The sequence below is a fragment of the Neoarius graeffei genome, chromosome 1 (assembly GCF_027579695.1).
Source record: "Neoarius graeffei isolate fNeoGra1 chromosome 1, fNeoGra1.pri, whole genome shotgun sequence".
Taxonomy (NCBI): domain Eukaryota; kingdom Metazoa; phylum Chordata; class Actinopteri; order Siluriformes; family Ariidae; genus Neoarius; species Neoarius graeffei.
In genome coordinates, this window is record NC_083569.1 from 104,563,682 (window position 1) to 104,581,023 (window position 17,342).

The 17,342-nt window shown below is 45.0% G+C and overlaps 1 protein-coding gene across 1 annotated transcript; it reads right to left on the reverse strand.

Moving 5' to 3' along the window:
* Window positions 1–516: 516 nt before the first annotated feature.
* Window positions 517–16,802, reverse strand: LOC132889401 (lactose-binding lectin l-2-like). The gene is made up of 7 exons (XM_060925853.1): window positions 16,742–16,802; window positions 14,912–14,932; window positions 14,780–14,806; window positions 8,158–8,276; window positions 914–1,048; window positions 705–813; window positions 517–587 (listed from the first exon to the last, which is right to left on the reverse strand). Exons 1-7 carry the CDS (start codon window positions 16,800–16,802, stop codon window positions 517–519), a joined length of 543 nt encoding a protein of 180 aa, XP_060781836.1.
* Between the last annotated feature and the right edge of the window lie 540 nt (window positions 16,803–17,342).

The following is a 17,342-nucleotide window of genomic DNA, read 5'->3' on the forward strand; positions in this document are numbered from 1 at the left end:
TAAATTCATTAATTGTTCTATTTTTTAAAAAAAATAATAAAATTGGAAGTCTGTAATTTGAATTCAGTAGCTTTTGTTCCACGAAACAAAAATTATGGGGTTTCGGGGAAAATTCTTTTTATGACCTACACTTGAAAAATCTGAAAGGCAGTCTAGCTTTAAGTAGTAAAGATCTTGGTTCTTTGAAAAAAGCCTCCTTTGGAGAACTCTAGAATTCTAAAAAGCATTTGACTTTGAATTTCAAATGAAGACAAAAACATTTTTTGTGTGATTCTCAAAAGGACAAATTGAAAAGTCCTATCGGGTGGCTAGATGGAATTTCTTTCATGAGAGTGTATTTTAAAATGACAACCACTTATGAAATAAAGCTCATGAACACCAAAGTTTAAAGATTTTTTTTTATTGCTCAAATTTTGGAAAGTTGCCACAGTGATGAGGTTTTTGTAAATCCATTAGTGACAAGAAAAACTTATAATAGTACAGTATAATAGTTGGTGAGGTGAAGCTGTGAGTATTTCACTTAAGCTTCTTGGCACACACAAAGGGATGTTTAATGTTACAGGGAACGTCATTCCAGTTCTTCTCTCCTGCAGACACAGAAAAAAATAGGTATAGAGTTAAAAATGACATCAAAAATGACTCACTAAACCTTAAGAGATAGATAACACAATATAGCTACAAAACAAATTTCCAGATCTGCTTACTGGAGTGATTCATATGCACACAGCACTCTCCATTTAGATTATTTGGTTCTCTTAGGTTCCACTTGGTGAAAGCCAGTCTGGTGCCATCAGACCAAAACCACTTACCATGCTGAAAGGATGAACAGTAGACAGTCAGTTACATACTGGAATATTTGATAAACAACTTGAGAGATCTGACTCTGATAAATCTTGTTTGATACTTAGCAAACCTCCTGACAGCTAGAAAGGCCGATCCATGTTGGATTCTGCTTGGGGTCATGAGTACGGATAAGGGACTTGGCCAGCCGGTAATCATTTTCATTGTGTATTGACATCAAGTGTCCACCCAGGTCCATACAGTGTTCCTAGTGAAGAAAAAAGAGCTCTGGCATCATTGCACAGTCATTAACTGCAGTTATTGCAGTTATTTTGAGGCAAAAATTACATTACTGTTCATATTGTTCATAATTTTAATTCTTTGCAGACCCTTTAAGTGTTAAAAGTACAGATTTATATTACAAACACAATCCAAGTATTTAATGATAATGCTTATTATTTAAGTTTACAATCATTTTAAAGCCAAAGAGCTTTTTAGTCCAGAACTGTCCACTTAAAGAACACATTAGGTCCAAGTTGACATCATTTGACATTCAAACTCTTGCTTGTTTTTGAGTTATTTAGGTTTTTACTAAATCCATTGTCACACCAGCCCAGGACAATATGTCACCACACGAACACCCGAGACTTTTGATTGCCTTGTTGGTATTTTCAATATCCTGTTCAGCAGATGGATAAACAACATGTACACTCACTGGCCGCTTTAATAGGAACTTGTTCTTGATCCCAAGATCCCTGTTTTTGGCAGCAGGAGTGGAATCCAATGTGATCTTCTGCTGTTGCATGCTGAGATGCTTTTCTGCTCACCATGATTGTAAAGAGCAGGGGCGCAGATAGGATTTTTGAACTGGGGGGGACTGAGCTGTCAGCAAATGATTCCATTTTGTGTATATATGTGTGTGTATATATATATATATATATATCAGCTGGATAGTACAGTGGTAATGCTCACTGACTACGATGCAGGAGATCGGGGTTCGAATCCCGGTCGGGGCAAAACATCATCCAGTAAGGGTCCTTAGGCAAAACCCCTCATGATATATCAGCCTACCTCAGGAATGAGTGAAAACATAACTGATAGAGTCATACCGGCTCAGACGTCGCCCGGGTCAACAAGGTCTGCGTCAGTTGCTAGGGAACCAGGGCAAACTGATGAGAAATGGGCTACTGGAACAAGACATCGATGGACGAGGACAGAAAATACGGATTTGCTGGAATGCTACTATACAAGCAATCCCAGAGAGAGGGGATACATGCAGAGAATGTGGGACCATTGGATACTTCGAAACCCACAATCAAGGCTAACAAAGAAACAGCTATTAGCCCAGTGTTCCAACATCCATAATCGAAATCTGCTATCACAACTAGAGATTAATGAAATACAACAACGATGCTACGGCAAGGGGGAGCCAGGAAGACAGGTCAGCGGGGAGATGTCATCATCCCCACAACCAGAGATTGGGTACCAAGCCCCAACAGCTAACAGCCTCAACACAAGAGCTGCTGACCTGAGAAGGAAGATCGTGACCCAACTGGAAACCTGGAGCCCCCGACAAATACCGAAGCTGAGTTGCCAAGTACCTTCAGAAGATCTACTAGTAGATGTGAATGCTGCTCTGAAGACAATCTCCACAAGAACCATCACTGAGACCAACAAGCTGATACACAGTACAGCAACAGTAATCATGGAGATGCTTGGACACAAGGTGGGCTCGGGACATAACAAACAGTATCCACCATGGAAGAGACGATTAGAGGCCAAGATAAAGGCAGCAAGGAGAGAAGTTAGCCAGCTAGCTGAACTACAGAAAGGGAACATGGTGAATAAAGGGGCACCCAGGAAGTACAACTCACTCTCCATACCAGAGGCACTCGAAACTGCCAAACAGCGACTAACAGCTCTGGCCACCCGGTTGAGGAGATACACCAAGGAAGGCGAGGCCAGGAGAATAAACAAGCTGTTCTCCACTGAACCAGCCAAGGTGTACTCTCAATGGCAGGGGAACAACAACCGGTCAGACCCACCAAGAGCTGAGGTTGAAAAATACTGGAAAGACATATGGGAAAGAAAGGCATCACACAACACCGATGCCCAATGGTTAGTGGACCTAAGAGCTGACCACAGCAACCTCCCAGAACAAGAACCAGTAACCATCTCAATGGCAGACGTCCAAGAAAGAGTGTCAAAGATGAAGAGCTGGACAGCACCAGGCCCCAATATGATCCATACGTACTGGCTGAAGAAGCTAACTGCACTCCATGAACGCCTAGCAGCACAGATGAACCAGCTGCTGAGGGATGGAACCCACCCAGAATGGCTAACCCAAGGCAGGACAGTCCTAATCATGAAGGACCCCCAGAAGGGACCCATCCCATCCAACTACCGGCCAATTACCTGTCTCTGCACAACATGGAAGGCCCTGTCAGGCATCATTGCGGCAAAAATGAGTAAGCATGTGGCTCAATACATGAGCGAGGCACAGAAAGGAATTGGCAGTAACACCAGAGGAGCCAAGCACCAGCTACTGGCCGATAGAACAGTCGCCCGAGACTGTAAGAAGAGACAGACCAACCTGTGCACTGCCTGGATTGACTACAAGAAAGCCTACGACTCAATGCCACACACATGGATACTGGAATGTCTGGAACTGTATAAGATCAACAGGAACCTAAGGACCTTCATACAGAACTCAATGGAAATGTGGAAGACAACCCTAGAGGCCAACTCAAAACCCATTGCCCAAGTCAACATCAAGTGCGGCATATACCAAGGAGATGCGCTATCACCACTGCTGTTCTGCATAGGCCTGAACCCCCTCAGTCAGATCATCACGAAGAGCGGCTACGGGTACCGATTCCGTAGTGGGGCAACAATCAGCCACCTGCTCTACATGGATGACATCAAGCTGTATGCCAGGAACGAACGAGAAATAGATTCGCTGATCCACACCACCCGGATCTACAGCGATGACATAGGGATGTCATTCGGATTGGACAAGTGTGGCCGGATGGTCTCAAAGAGAGGCAAGATGATCCGGACTGAAGGGATTGACCTACCAGAGGGCAACATAGGTGATATCCAAGACAGCTACAAGTACCTTGGCATCCCACAGGCTAATGGAAACCATGAAGAGGCCACAAGGAAGTCAACCACAGCCAAATACCTCCAGAGAGTAAGGCAGGTCCTGAAAAGTCAGCTGAATGGTAAAAACAAGGTCCAAGCCATCAACATGTACGCACTACCAGTCATCAGATACCCCGCTGGTATCATAAACTGGCCAAAGGAGGAGATAGAAGCCACAGATATCAAGACTAGAAAGCTCCTCACCATGCATGGAGGGTTCCACCCCAAGTCCAGCACCCTGAGACTATACACTAAGCGGAAAGAGGGAGGCCGAGGGCTAGTGAGCGTCAAGACCACGGTCCAGGATGAAACATCGAAAATCCGAGAATACATCAGAAAGATGGCCCCAAAGGATGAACTGCTAAGTGAATGTCTCAGGCAGCAGAATCCTGAAGAGAGTGCAGAGGAGGAGGAGGAACAGACAACCTGGAGAGACAAACCCCTACATGGCATGTACCACCGTCAGATAGAGGAAGTGGCTGATATCAAGAAATCCTACCAGTGGCTGGATAATGCAGGACTGACAGACAGCACAGAGGCACTAATCATGGCAGCACAAGAACAGGCCATAAGCACAAGAGCCATAGAGGCCAGGATCTACCAGAGTAGATCAGACCCAAGATGCAGACTGTGCAAAGAAGCCCCTGAAACAGTCCAGCACATAGTAGCAGGGTGTAAGATGCTAGCTGGATCAGCGTACATGGAGAGGCACAACCAAGTGGCTGGGATAGTATACAGGAACATCTGCAACCAGTATGGAATAGAAATACCCAAGTCCCAATGGGCCATACCACAGAAGGTGGCTGAGAACAACAGGGCCAAGATTCTGTGGGACTTCAGCTTCCAGACTGACAAACAGATCCTGGCTAACCAACCGGACATAGTGGTGGTGGACAAAGAGCAGAAGAGGGTGGTGGTGATAGATGTGGTGATCCCAGCTGACGCCAACATCAGGAAGAAGGAACATGAGAAACTTGAGAAGTATCAAGGGTTGAAAGAGCAGCTGGAACGGATGTGGAAGGTCAAGGGTTGCGTGGTCCCCGTGGTAGTGGGGGCACTTGGGGCAGTAACCCCCAAACTGGGAGAGTGGCTCCAGCAAATCCCAGGAACAACATCTGAAGCCTCAGTCCAGAAGAGCGCAGTCCTAGGAACATCGAAGATACTGCGCAGAACCCTCAAACTCCCAGGCCTCTGGTAGAGGACCCAAGCTTGAGGATGACATGGATACCACCCCCCCGCCGGGGGTGAGAAGGAGATTTTTTTTTTTTATACTACCGTTCAAAAGTTTGGGGTCACTTTGAAATGTCCTTATTTTTGAAAGAAAAGCACTGTTCTTTTCAATGAAGATCACTTTAAACTAATCAGAAATACACTCTATACATTGCTAATGTGGTAAATGACTATTCTAGCTGCAAATGTCTGGTTTTTGGTGCAATATCTCCATAGGTGTATAGAGGCCCATTTCCAGCAACTATCACTCCAGTGTTCCAATGGTACAATGTGTTTGCTCATTGCCTCAGGAGGCTAATGGATGATTAGAAAACCCTTGTACAATCATGTTAGCACAGCTGAAAACAGTTTAGCTCTTTAGAGAAGCTATAAAACTGACCTTCCTTTGAGCAGATTGAGTTTCTGGAGCATCACATTTGTGGGGTCGATTAAATGCTCAAAATGGCCAGAAAAATGTCTTGACTATATTTTCTATTCATTTTACAACTTATGGTGGTAAATAAAAGTGTGACTTTTCATGGAAAACACAAAATTGTCTGGGTGACCCCAAACTTTTGAACGGTAGTGTGTATACATGTTATTTCACCTCCCTCACTGCCATTACCAGGAACTACCTGCAGGCCAGGACAATGATAACATTTTAACATAGCCTATGGAAATCCAAAGTTTACACATTATCATCACGCACAGAAATTGCAAAACTACAAAACTAGTTTTAAAACCGCTAAGTTCCAACTGTTAAACATAGTGAGAGGCTGGGCTACGTGTGTGTGTAAAGTGTAAACCAGTGCATCCTGACTTTCTAACTATGCCTGTGTGTTGCGTGAGCGGCAGTCAGTCAACAACTCTTCGCAATTAAAGTTTCCTTATGAAACAATATGCTCGCTGAAATTATGGCAGGGAACGCCAGATTAAACATTAAAACTGCCTTCTGAGCACTGTATCTACAGGCTACCACCGAAAGAAGGAGGCTACCAGAAAGGCATCTCTACTCCGTACGATTTTACTTTCACCACGACATTACTTTGAAAAGACTATCAAAAAATTGCAAGGTGATATGATAAAGTAAGGCACAGTTTACTTACAGTCGTTTTTTTTTTTTTTTTGGAAAAAACGATGCAATCGTTTTCTGCCTTTTGGCACCCTTCATCATGCCGTGTTGGGGTCCTGAACTAGGAGCTGTCCCCGATATGCCTGTCAAACTTGTTGTAGGTAACCATAGCAACCAAGCTCGAGCTCGCAACCTGTGCAGTCTGCGCAGTTGCAACTATGTATGTACTGCTGTGCACCTCAATAAACCGAATGGCAATTAGCCTTTTGATTTTTCCGTGAGGTTTGCCTTATGCAAAGAAAGACAGCATAGACGTTTTTTCCTCCCTATAAGTGGGGGGGACCAAACGAGGTGAATTTAAATCTGGGTGGGACAAATCCCCCCTGCCCCCCCCTCTATCTGCGCCCGTGGTAAAGAGTTGCTATGAGTTGCTATATCCTTCCTGGCAAAAAAGCTCAAACCAATCTGGCCATTTTCCTCTGAACTCTCTTATCAACAAGGCATTTGTTTCCACCCACAGAACACTCACTCAGTTACCATTCTGTGTAAACTCTAGAGACTGTTGTGTGAAAACCCCAGGAGAAACCTCAGCAGTTTCTGAAATACTCAAACCAGGCCATCTGGCACAAACGCACTTTCATGCCATAGTGAAGGTCATGCTTTGAGATCACAATTTTTCCCATTTGGATGTTTGAAGTGAACATTAACTGAAGCTCTTGATTTGTATCTGCATGATTTTTTTTGAAGGTTCTGGGTTTGAGCCCAACAGCTGACTGGGGCCTTTCTGTGTGGAGTTTGCATGTTCTCCTCTTGCCTGCATGGGTGTCCTCCCACAGTCCAAGGACATGCAGATTACATCAATTGGCTACTCTAAATTGCCCATAGTTGTGTACGCACCACCAGATGAGGGTTTGGGTCCCTCTCGCGTGCTATAATCACCCAAGAGAATTCATGGAAGCTAGTTGATGGCTTCCTGGAGCACTAACTTTTAACTATGAGGAAGCTGTGGCTTATTGGTTAGAGAAGCAGCTTTGGGATCAAAAGGTTGCTGGTGCAATTACTTGCAAGAATGGCTGAAGTGCCCTTGACACCTAGGTCTGGGTATGTTGTCTCATCTCATCTCATCATCTCTAGCCGCTTTATCCTTCTACAGGGTCGCAGGCAAGCTGGAGCCTATCCCAGCTGACTACGGGCGAAAGGCGGGGTACACCCTGGACAAGTCGCCAGGTCATCACAGGGCTGACACATAGATACAGACAACCATTCACACTCACATTCACACCTACGGTCAATTTAGAGTCACCAGTTAGCCTAACCTGCATGTCTTTGGACTGTGGGGGAAACCGGAGCACCCGGAGGAAACCCACACGGACACGGGGAGAACATGCAAACTCCACACAGAAAGGCCCTCGTCGGCCACGGGGCTCGAACCCGGACCCTCTTGCTGTGAGGCGACAGCGCTAACCACTACACCACCGTGCCGCCCCTGCAAGAATGGCTGAAGTGCCCTTGACACCTAGGTCTGGGTATGTTGTACATAGTATAAACATAATTTGCAGTCCTGTTCAGAACTGTATAATATAGGTTTAGCTCTAAGTGCCAACAAAAATTGATAACACCTTGAATATTTTTACATGGCTGTGTGTGTAATTAAATATTTATAATTACATCTATCTCTAGGATCACTTTCTTTTTGAAGAGGAAAAAGGCTGCCTTACTGACTGATTCAATGAGATGAATCATTAAGGTTAACTGGACAAATTTAACCTTATGCACAATAAAAGATTTGAATCTTACTGTCCTGTGCTGTTACTGATTGCTAACTGCATATTACATCTATATAGTTAATATCCATTGCATGACTACTGTGCTTATTGGTAAGCATATAATTAGAGTACACACTTTAATAAAGACAACAAATGTGAATAAAGATGAAATAAATTGGACTGAACCTCAGCAAAAGCCCAGGTCATCTGGGTGGCCTTATATATGAAGCAGTGTCTATTATATTGCACCCAACCAAACTGACAGCATTGGGAACATCTGCCATTTACTCGACGGTGTTCGGCTTCTGGCCAGTTGGGAAGATAAAAGTAAAAAACAAACAAACAATCTTTAGACAGTAGCTTATTAACATGGCGCTGCTGAGGTGACATGGTGGTAAATTTTTATAATGAAAACCAGAAATGAATATAAGGCCACAAGTTAAGCTTCTAGAGATCTATATACTTTATTAGCTACGAAATACTTCACTCAGTACAACTACAGAATTTTAAAATTGACTAAGACAGAAGAATTGATTCAATTAAATTTTGACATTTTAACAAAATTATATCATGAAAATGACTGATAACAATAAACTTTACTCTTTGAATGACACATTATGACATGGATATAACTTTAGCCCACATCAACTTAATGTCTATTGTGGCAGCGGGGGCATGGCCGAGCATCACTCTGTGAATGGAGGGCGGAGTCAGGGAAGGTGAGTGGTTGTATTGCTATACCTGTTGTCAATTAATGTGTGTTTGTGTGTCTCTTACAGTGATGCCGCCCTATAAATGGAGAGAGAGGAGGGGAGATCGGCACTGAGAACTTGATAATAGTCTGTCTGTGTGAGTGTTTGTGCTGAAAAGCAGAAATAAAAAATTACTCAGAAGCAAACAACCACCTGCCATACTTCTGTGCTCCACCCACATCCGGAAATTGTCTACAGTGGTGCTGAAACCTGGGAGTGCAGAAGGGAACAGCCCCATGGAGTCCTTGCCGTTCAAAGACCTTATCCACGCCCTCGCCACAGCCCAGCAGAACCAGCATCAAGCGCTGATCGCCCTCCAAAAGGAGCAAGAACAACGGTTCTAAGCCTTGGTGCTGGCCCAACAAGAAGACCACCAGGTGTTCTGGCACCTGCTCGCATTGGCGAGGTCCACGACCGCCACCGGAGCAGACCCTCCCCACCTCAACCTAACAAAGATGGGTCCGCACGATGATCCAGAAGCCTTACTCACGCTCTTTGAGCAAGCAGTGGAGGCGTGGGGTTGGCCAGTCAAACAGCGTGCAGTGCGCCTCCTCCCCCTGCTGATGGGCGAGGTGCAGCTTGCCGTGCTGCAGCTCCCCGCCGACAGCCGGCTCGTGTACGTGGACCTCCGAAGAGCCATCCTCCAGCGTGTTGGCTGCTCCCCAGAGCAACAATGGCAGTGCTTCTGCTCACTGCGCTTGGAGGAGGTCGGCCGGCCATTCGCGTTTGGGCAACAACTCCAGGATGCCTGCCGGCGGTGGCTGAGGACAGACGACTCCAAGGGAGTTATCGACCTGGTGACACTGGAACAATTCATCATGCGACTTCCGGAAGGAATGGCAGAGTGGGTCCAGTGTCATCGCCCGGCGTCGCTGGATCAAGCTATCGAGCTGGCAGAGGACCACATGGCGGCAGTTCCGATGGCAGGAAGACATGTTTCCTCTTCTCTTTCCCCTCTCTTCCTCTCTCCCTCTGCTTCCCGTCTTTGTCCCGTTCCCCCACTGCAGAGGCGGGGGCCAGCTCCCCCCCAGCCGGCCTGGCGCACCCGTGGTGTCCTCCCGTTTTCCCCTTCCTTGTCTATGTCTTCTCCCCCCCAGGTGAGTGATGTCCGTAACACCTGTGCAGAGGGAGAGCCTGGGCTGGTGTGCTGGTGCTGCAGGGAGCTGGGACATCTCCAACATCAGTGCTCCGCAATGGAGGTGGGTGCGGTGGTCTGGGTCCCCGATGCACCAGAAACCGCCCTTGATCGGGCCGGAGCGTATCGTATACCAGTAAGTGTCCAAGGGGATACGTACCAGGCTTTGGTGGATTCCGGCTGTAATCAGGCCTCAATCCACCAAAGCCTGGTGCAAGGTGAGGCAATGGGGAGAGCACGAGTGGTGAAGGTGTTGTGCGTGCACGGGGATGTTCACAACTACCCTTTAGTGTCTGTCCACATTCTATTTCGGGGTGAAAAGCATAGTGTAAAGGCAGCCTTACAGGTGTAAAGGTTAACCCTTGTCTCACCCACTCTCTGATTTTGAGGACTGATTGGCTGGGTTTTAAGAAGTTAATGACACATATAGTAAGGAGTGGGTCCTGCAGTAATCCATCTGGGGAAGACCCCGGACTAGCATTGGTGGGAGAAGCTGTCACAGAGCCATTTACATCAGCACTGCATCAGGGTGATACGCAGAGTGAGGAGCACCCCGCCCCCCTCCCTTTCTTGGGGATTCCCTTGGGGATTTCCCATTAGAGCAGTCGTGAGACGGGACTCTGCGGCATGCATTTGACCAAGTGAGAGTAATCGATGGTCAAATTCTCCAGCCAAATGCGACGCCAGCCTTCCCCTACTTTTCTATTATTAAGGATAGGTTATACCAAGTGATGCAGGACACTCAAACTGGGGAAAAGATAACAGTTATTAATCCCAAAGAGCCATCGGGAACTCATATTCCAGGCGGCTCACTTTAATCCCGTGGCCGGACACCTGGGGCAGGATAAAACACTAGCCCAAATAATGGCCTGGTTCTATTGGCCAGGGATTCATGGTGATGTCCGTCGGTGGTGTGCAGCATGCCGCGAATGCCAATTAGTAAATCCCGCGGCCACTCCAAAAGTGCCTTTGGACCCTCCCCCTTTAATCGAGACCCCTTTTGAAAGAATTGGGATGGATCTTGTCAGGCCATTAGATCGGTCAGCACAGGGATATCGCTTTATTTTAGTGCTGGTGGACTATGCAATGCAATATCCGGAAGCAGTGGCTCTCTGCAATATCTCAGCACGCAGTATTGTGGAAGCGCTCTTCCGCTTTATCTCCCGGGTCGGGATTCTGAAAGAAATCCTGACAGACCAAGGCACTGCATTTATGTCATGCACACTGTGCGAACTGTATGGGTTACTGGGGATTAAGCCTATCCGCACCAGTGTCTATCACCCACGAACTGATGGCTTAGTGGAACGTTTTAATCATCTCATCTCATCTCATTATCTCTAGCCGCTTTATCCTTCTACAGGGTCGCAGGCAAGCTGGAGCCTATCCCAGCTGACTACGGGCGAAAGGCGGGGTACACCCTGGACAAGTCGCCAGGTCATCACAGGGCTGACACATAGACACAGACAACCATTCACACTCACATTCACACCTACGGTCAATTTAGAGTCACCAGTTAACCTAACCTGCATGTCTTTGGACTGTGGGGGAAACCGGAGCACCCGGAGGAAACCCACGCGGACAAGGGGAGAACATGCAACTCCACACAGAAAGGCCCTCGCCGGCCACAGGGCTTGAACCCAGGACCTTCTTGCTGTGAGGCGACAGCGCTAACCACTACACCACCGTGCCGCCCACGTTTTAATCAAACTCTCAAAAACATAATTTGGAAGTTCGTAAGCAAAGATGCACGCAATTGGGATAAGTGGCTCGAGCCCCTGTTATTTGCAGTACGAGAGGTCCCGCAAGCCTCCACAGGTTTTTCATCATTTGAATTATCATATGGGCATAAGCCGCATGGCATTTTGGATGTGCTCCATGAAAATTGGGAGGAGGGACCTTCATCTAGTAAGAACAAAATTCAATACGTTCTCAACCTGCATGCCAAACTCCACACACTTACATACTTAACCCAGGAGAATTTGCAGCAGGCGCAAGAACGTCAAAGCTGACTATGAGAGGAGCACGCTCCTTAGATAGTTCACACCGGGAGACAAAGTACTTGTATTATTGCCCACGTCTAGCTCCAAATTGATCGCCAAGTGGCAAGGGCCCTTCGAGGTCACACAGCGAGTCGGGGACGTCGACTATGAGGTGAGGCAAATGGACAGGGGTAGGGTATTGCAAATTTACCACCTCAATCTATTAAAACGTTGGAATGAGGAGGTCCCTGTGGCGTTGGTGTTGGTAATCCCAGAGAAGACAGAGCTGGGGTCGGAGGTTCAAAGAAAATTGACATCGCCAACCACTCCGGTCCCTTGTGGAGACCACCTCTCCCCAGCCCAACTCACGGAGGTAGCCCAGTTGCAGAAAGAATTTTCCGACGTGTTTTCGCCCCTGCCCGGTCACACCCACCTCATAGAACACCACATTGAGACACCCCTGGGGTTGGTAGTGTGCAGCCACCCTTACTGCCTGCCTGAACACAAAAAAAGGTGGTCTGGGATGAACTCGAGGCCATGCTCGAAATGGGCATCATCGAGGAGTCCCACAGTGACTGAAGCACCCCAGTGGTCCTGGTCCCCAAGACCGATGGGTCGGTCTGGTTCTGTGTGGACTATAGAAATGTCAACACAGTGTCTAAATTTGACGCGTACCCAATGCCTCACATTGACAAATTGCTTGATCGATTAGGCACTGCTTGCTTTTATTCGACACTGGATTTAATGAAGGGGTATTGGCAGATCCCCTTGACTCCTCTGTCCCGAGAGAAAATGGCCTTTTCCACACCATTTGGCTTACACCAGTTCGTCACACTTCCTTTTGGGTTATCTGGGGTTCCCGCAACATTCCAGCAGCTCATGGAGAGGGTTCTGTGGCCCCACACCACCTACGCAGCTGTGTATCTTGATGATATTATCATCTATAGCAATGACTGGCTGCGGCACCTCGAACACCTTAGGGCCATCCTAAAGTCGCTGAGGCGTGCGGGTCTCACAGCTAACCCAAAGAAGTGTGCAATTGGGCAAGTGGAAGTTCGGTATCTGGGTTTCCACTTAGGCCATGGGCAGGTGCGTCCCCAAATTAATAAGATGGCAGCAATCGCAGCCTGCCCAAGGTCCAAGACCAAAAAGGGGGTGATACAGTTCCTGGGGCTGGCTGGCTACTATCGTAGGTTCATACCTAATTATTCGGACGTCACCAGCCCGCTGACTGATCTCACTAAAAAGGAGCACCAGATCCGGTCCAGTGGACGGAGCAATGCCAACAGGCTTTCTCTAGGGTAAAGGCTGCACTGTGTGGGGGGCCACTGTTACACTCCCCTAACTTTTCTCTCCCCTTTATTTTACAGACAGATGGATCAGACAGAGGGCTGGGGGCTGTTCTGTCCCAGAAGGTGGAGGGGGAGGACTGTCCTGTGCTGTACATTAGCCGGAAGCTGTCAATGCGGGAAGGCAGATACAGCACGATAGAGAAAGAGTGCCTAGCCATCAAGTGGGCGGTCCTCACCCTCCGGTACTACCTACTGGGATGCCCTTTCACCCTCTGTTCAGACCGCATGCCCATCCAGTGGCTCCACTGCATGAAGGATGCCGATGCACAGATCACCTATTGGTATCTTGCCCTCCAGCCATTCAAATTCGAGGTGGTCCACAGGCCGGGGGTGCAGATGGTGGTGGCGGACTTCCTGTCCCGTCAAGGGGGGGGGGGGGGGGGAGTCCGCTGCAGGCCAGATGGCTACCCGGCCTGAGTTGGGCGGTGGGGGTATGTGGCAACGGGGGTATGGCTGAGTGTCAGTCTGTGAGTGGAGGATGGAGTCAGGGAAGGTGAGTGGTCATATCGCTACATCTGTTGTCAATTAACCTGTGTTTGTGTGTCTTTTACAGTGACGGTGCCCTCTAAATGGAGAGAGAGGAGGGGAGATCAGCGCTGAGAACTTGATAATAGTCTGTGTGTATGAGTGTTTGTGCTGAAAAGCAGAAATAAAAAATAACTCTGAAGCAAACAACCGCCTGCCGTACTTCTGTGCTCCACCCACATCCAGAAATTGTCTACATCTATTCTTCCATTTTTGCTAATAATTAATAATATTTATGAATTATAAATGATTAACTGGAGGTCACTTGTGAAATACCACAATGTTCTCAGAACATATTTAACAGTTATTCCATGAAATCGAGTCATACATGAGCTGATAGCCAATGAGGCGCGTAGCACCGAGTTGTCTATAACCCATGTACAATGAGATTGAGTGGAATAACTGTTTTATTCTATCCACATTCACTGGATTTTGAGAAACAGAGCATTTTTATTTTTTTGCAAATTCAATAAATAAAAACTTTATACAAAACGTCTGAGAAAATAATTTCTGCTTAGAATGTAAACAAAAGGGTGAAAGGAGAAATTTGTAAAAAATGCTATAATAATTCTTGAAAAATAAAAAAGCTACACTCTTACCATCAAATACTTTCATTCCATATTTTGTTGCTTTTTTGCATGTGTGTGTGTGTTTGTTTGTTTTCGAGTAGAGTTTTTATTTCTTCCTTGGCTGGTTCAGCAACATGCTTCACCATTTTTGTTTTTCTCTACTCACGGTATATGAGCTGATGGCCTAGTAGCAGAGTAGCCAATCAGAGTGCGCGATTGGTCATATCCAGTGAATGTGGATAGAATAATATCTATGAGCTTATGCTCTGCAGTTAGTGGCCATGACTTTGGCTCATACAACAACACGTTGACCTCAATATATTAACCTGTGGCATCAGTAGATGAACTGTGGTCATGCCTTATTAAAAAATTTACTACCGTGTAACCTCAGTGGCTATGTTTGTTTAAGTTCTATAACAATTTACATTTAAAAAAAAATCAGTAAATATACCACTAATTAAGGATTACTAAGATCATGTGCAAGTTTTATATTTACCCTGTACGATCTTATCAAAATAAGCATCTAGAAAATGGAAAGAGACAGAGAATTATTATTAGTGGTGGCTACTACATAAGGCTACTCTTGATCCTATTCAAGTGTTTAATTTTAACATAAATTTAATTTTACCTGACAGAGGGACCACAGTAGCTTAAAAGGAGAAAAATGGGAAAGATCAGTATGTATAATAATAAATTATTTTCAATTTTTTTCAAACATGCAAAAACACTACAAAAGTGGAATAGTCAAGCAGCTACTGTATACAACTACAACTATAATATCATTTGGAGGAATATTTCGAAGTACAGTTGTGGTCAGAAGTTTACAAACAGTGACATGAATGTCATCTTGGATATGAATGTCATGGCTTTCAATGATTTCTCTGAACTGTTCATTTTCTGTGGCAAAATGATTGTACAACATATTTCTTTAATAGAAAAAAAACATGAATTTGGTGCAAATGTTTTCAATTATTTTGGGTTTTCTGAAATCAACACAGGGTCAAAATTATACATACAGGATCAAAAATTAGATTATTAATTCAGTGCTGCTGAAACTTCCAAAATGTCTCTTATCTTGCCAAGGTCTCTTAACTTCCTGTTAGTGATTATGATTGATGACAGCTGGTAGCTTCTTTGTGCCATCATAAAAAGGGTTTGTTTACAGCACTCATTGGATTGACCAACACATAGTAAAATGGGAAAGTCCAAGGAGCTCAGTGCAGATCTGAGAAAGAGGATCGCAGATATACACAACTCCAGAATGTCTCTTGGAGCCATTTCTAAACAACTGCAAATTCCAAGATCAGTTCAAACTATTCTATGTAAGTTACTGGGAGGTGTAGTCACTTTGCCAAGCCACTTTGCTTCAAGAAAACCCAAACTGTCACCCTCAGCTGAAAGGAAATTGGTTTGGATGGTCAGGAACAACCTGGGAACCACCATGGCACAGCCCTGCCATGAACTGGAAGCTGATGGATCACTGTCTACAGTTTAGTGAGTTTTATATTACCATGGACTAAGAGGCTGCTGTCCAAGAAATAACCCCCTGCTCCAAAATTGACACCTTCAAGCTTAACTAAAGTTTGCAACTGACCACATGGAAAAAGAAAAAGCCTTCTGGAGGAAAGCTGTATGGTCAGATGAGACAAAGATTGAGTTGTTTGGTCACAATGACCAAGATGTACAGAGGAACACTGTACCAGCTTGTGGTGGTGGTGGTAGGATCATCATGCTCTGGGGCTGTTTTACTGCCAGGAGAACTGGTTCATTGCACAAAGTGGATGGAATAATGAAGGAGTACTACCTCAGAATTCTTCCGCATGACCTCAAACCATTGGAAACTTGAACATGACTGGGAGTTACAGCAGGACAATGAACCCAAACATGCATCAGAGCTGGTTGTGGAGGATAAAGCAGGCTAACATTAAGCTTAAAACAAGTCCTGACTTCAACCCTATTGAAAATATATGGACCGTGCTTACAAGTCGAGTCCATGCCAAGAAAAAAAAAATTAATTGAACTCAACCAATTCTATCATGAAGAGTCATGAAATATCCAACCAGAATTCTGCCAGAAGATTGTTCATGTTAAACAAAAAATGTTTGGTCAAAGTGAATCTTGCGAAGAGACATTTTACCCAAATATTAGGTATGCTATAATAGACTTTTATGTATTTTTTGACCTTGTATACTTTTGACACTGTGTTAATTTCAGAAAACCCAAAGAAAATTGTGCACCGAATTCTATTTTTTTAAAGATGTATGCTGTATAATTATTCTGCCACAGAAAAAGAACAATTCAAAGAAATTACTGAAAGCCCAAATATTGCCATGACATTCATATCCAAGATGATATTCATGTCACTGTATGTAAACTTCTGACCACAACTGTATAAATGCTCCTGTGGCTGTGTTATTTTGAGGTATACTGTAATATTCTGATTAATAGAGACTCTTACCCAAACCTGTCGCTGCTGTGGCAACAATAAGAAGTAACACCACTTCAGTGTGACGAGCCATGGTTCTGGATTTTCATACACTACAAGAAATTAAGAAATTGAAGCAAAACTAATGAATACAATGCACACCCCAAAACCATATACTTACATCTAATCAGGAGTCTCTTCTTGCTTTCTATAACACACTGAGGGAAGTGGTGATGCTTATATTGTGATGGAAACCTCCTCTATTTCAGTCATTTGAATTTGAGTTAATGATTATTTCTTATCTATATAAAATGTTCTTTGAAGATGCCAATAAGATAGTAATATTATGGCTGACAGGTGGCATGCTGAGCCTGAAATGTTTGGATATGTAAATGATTTAACATGTTCAGTGTTGCTGTAGATCCAAACTACATGAGTTAAAGAGGAAAAGAATAACATGAAAAACTAAAACTGTTGATACTTTTCTAATAAAAACCCCCCTGCAAAGTTAAAAATCAGTAGTCAATATTTGTTATCATATATCATATTAGCAGAGGTGGAAAGAGTACTAAAATATTATACTCAAGTACAAGTACTGTTACTCTGATGAAATTTTACTTAAGTACAAGTAAAG

Excerpts from the sequence above, each read along its gene's own strand:
- LOC132889401 (XM_060925853.1), bottom strand. The coding sequence starts at position 16,802 with ATGGCTCGTCACACTGAAGTGGTGTTACTTCTTATTGTTGCCACAGCA. Across the intron at positions 8,277-14,779 it reads TTTTGATAAGATCGTACAGG|AAGCCGAACACCGTCGAGTA; the intron begins GTAAATATAAAA and ends CCAACTGGCCAG. Across the intron at positions 814-913 it reads GCCTTTCTAGCTGTCAGGAG|CATGGTAAGTGGTTTTGGTC; the intron begins GTTTGCTAAGTA and ends TCATCCTTTCAG.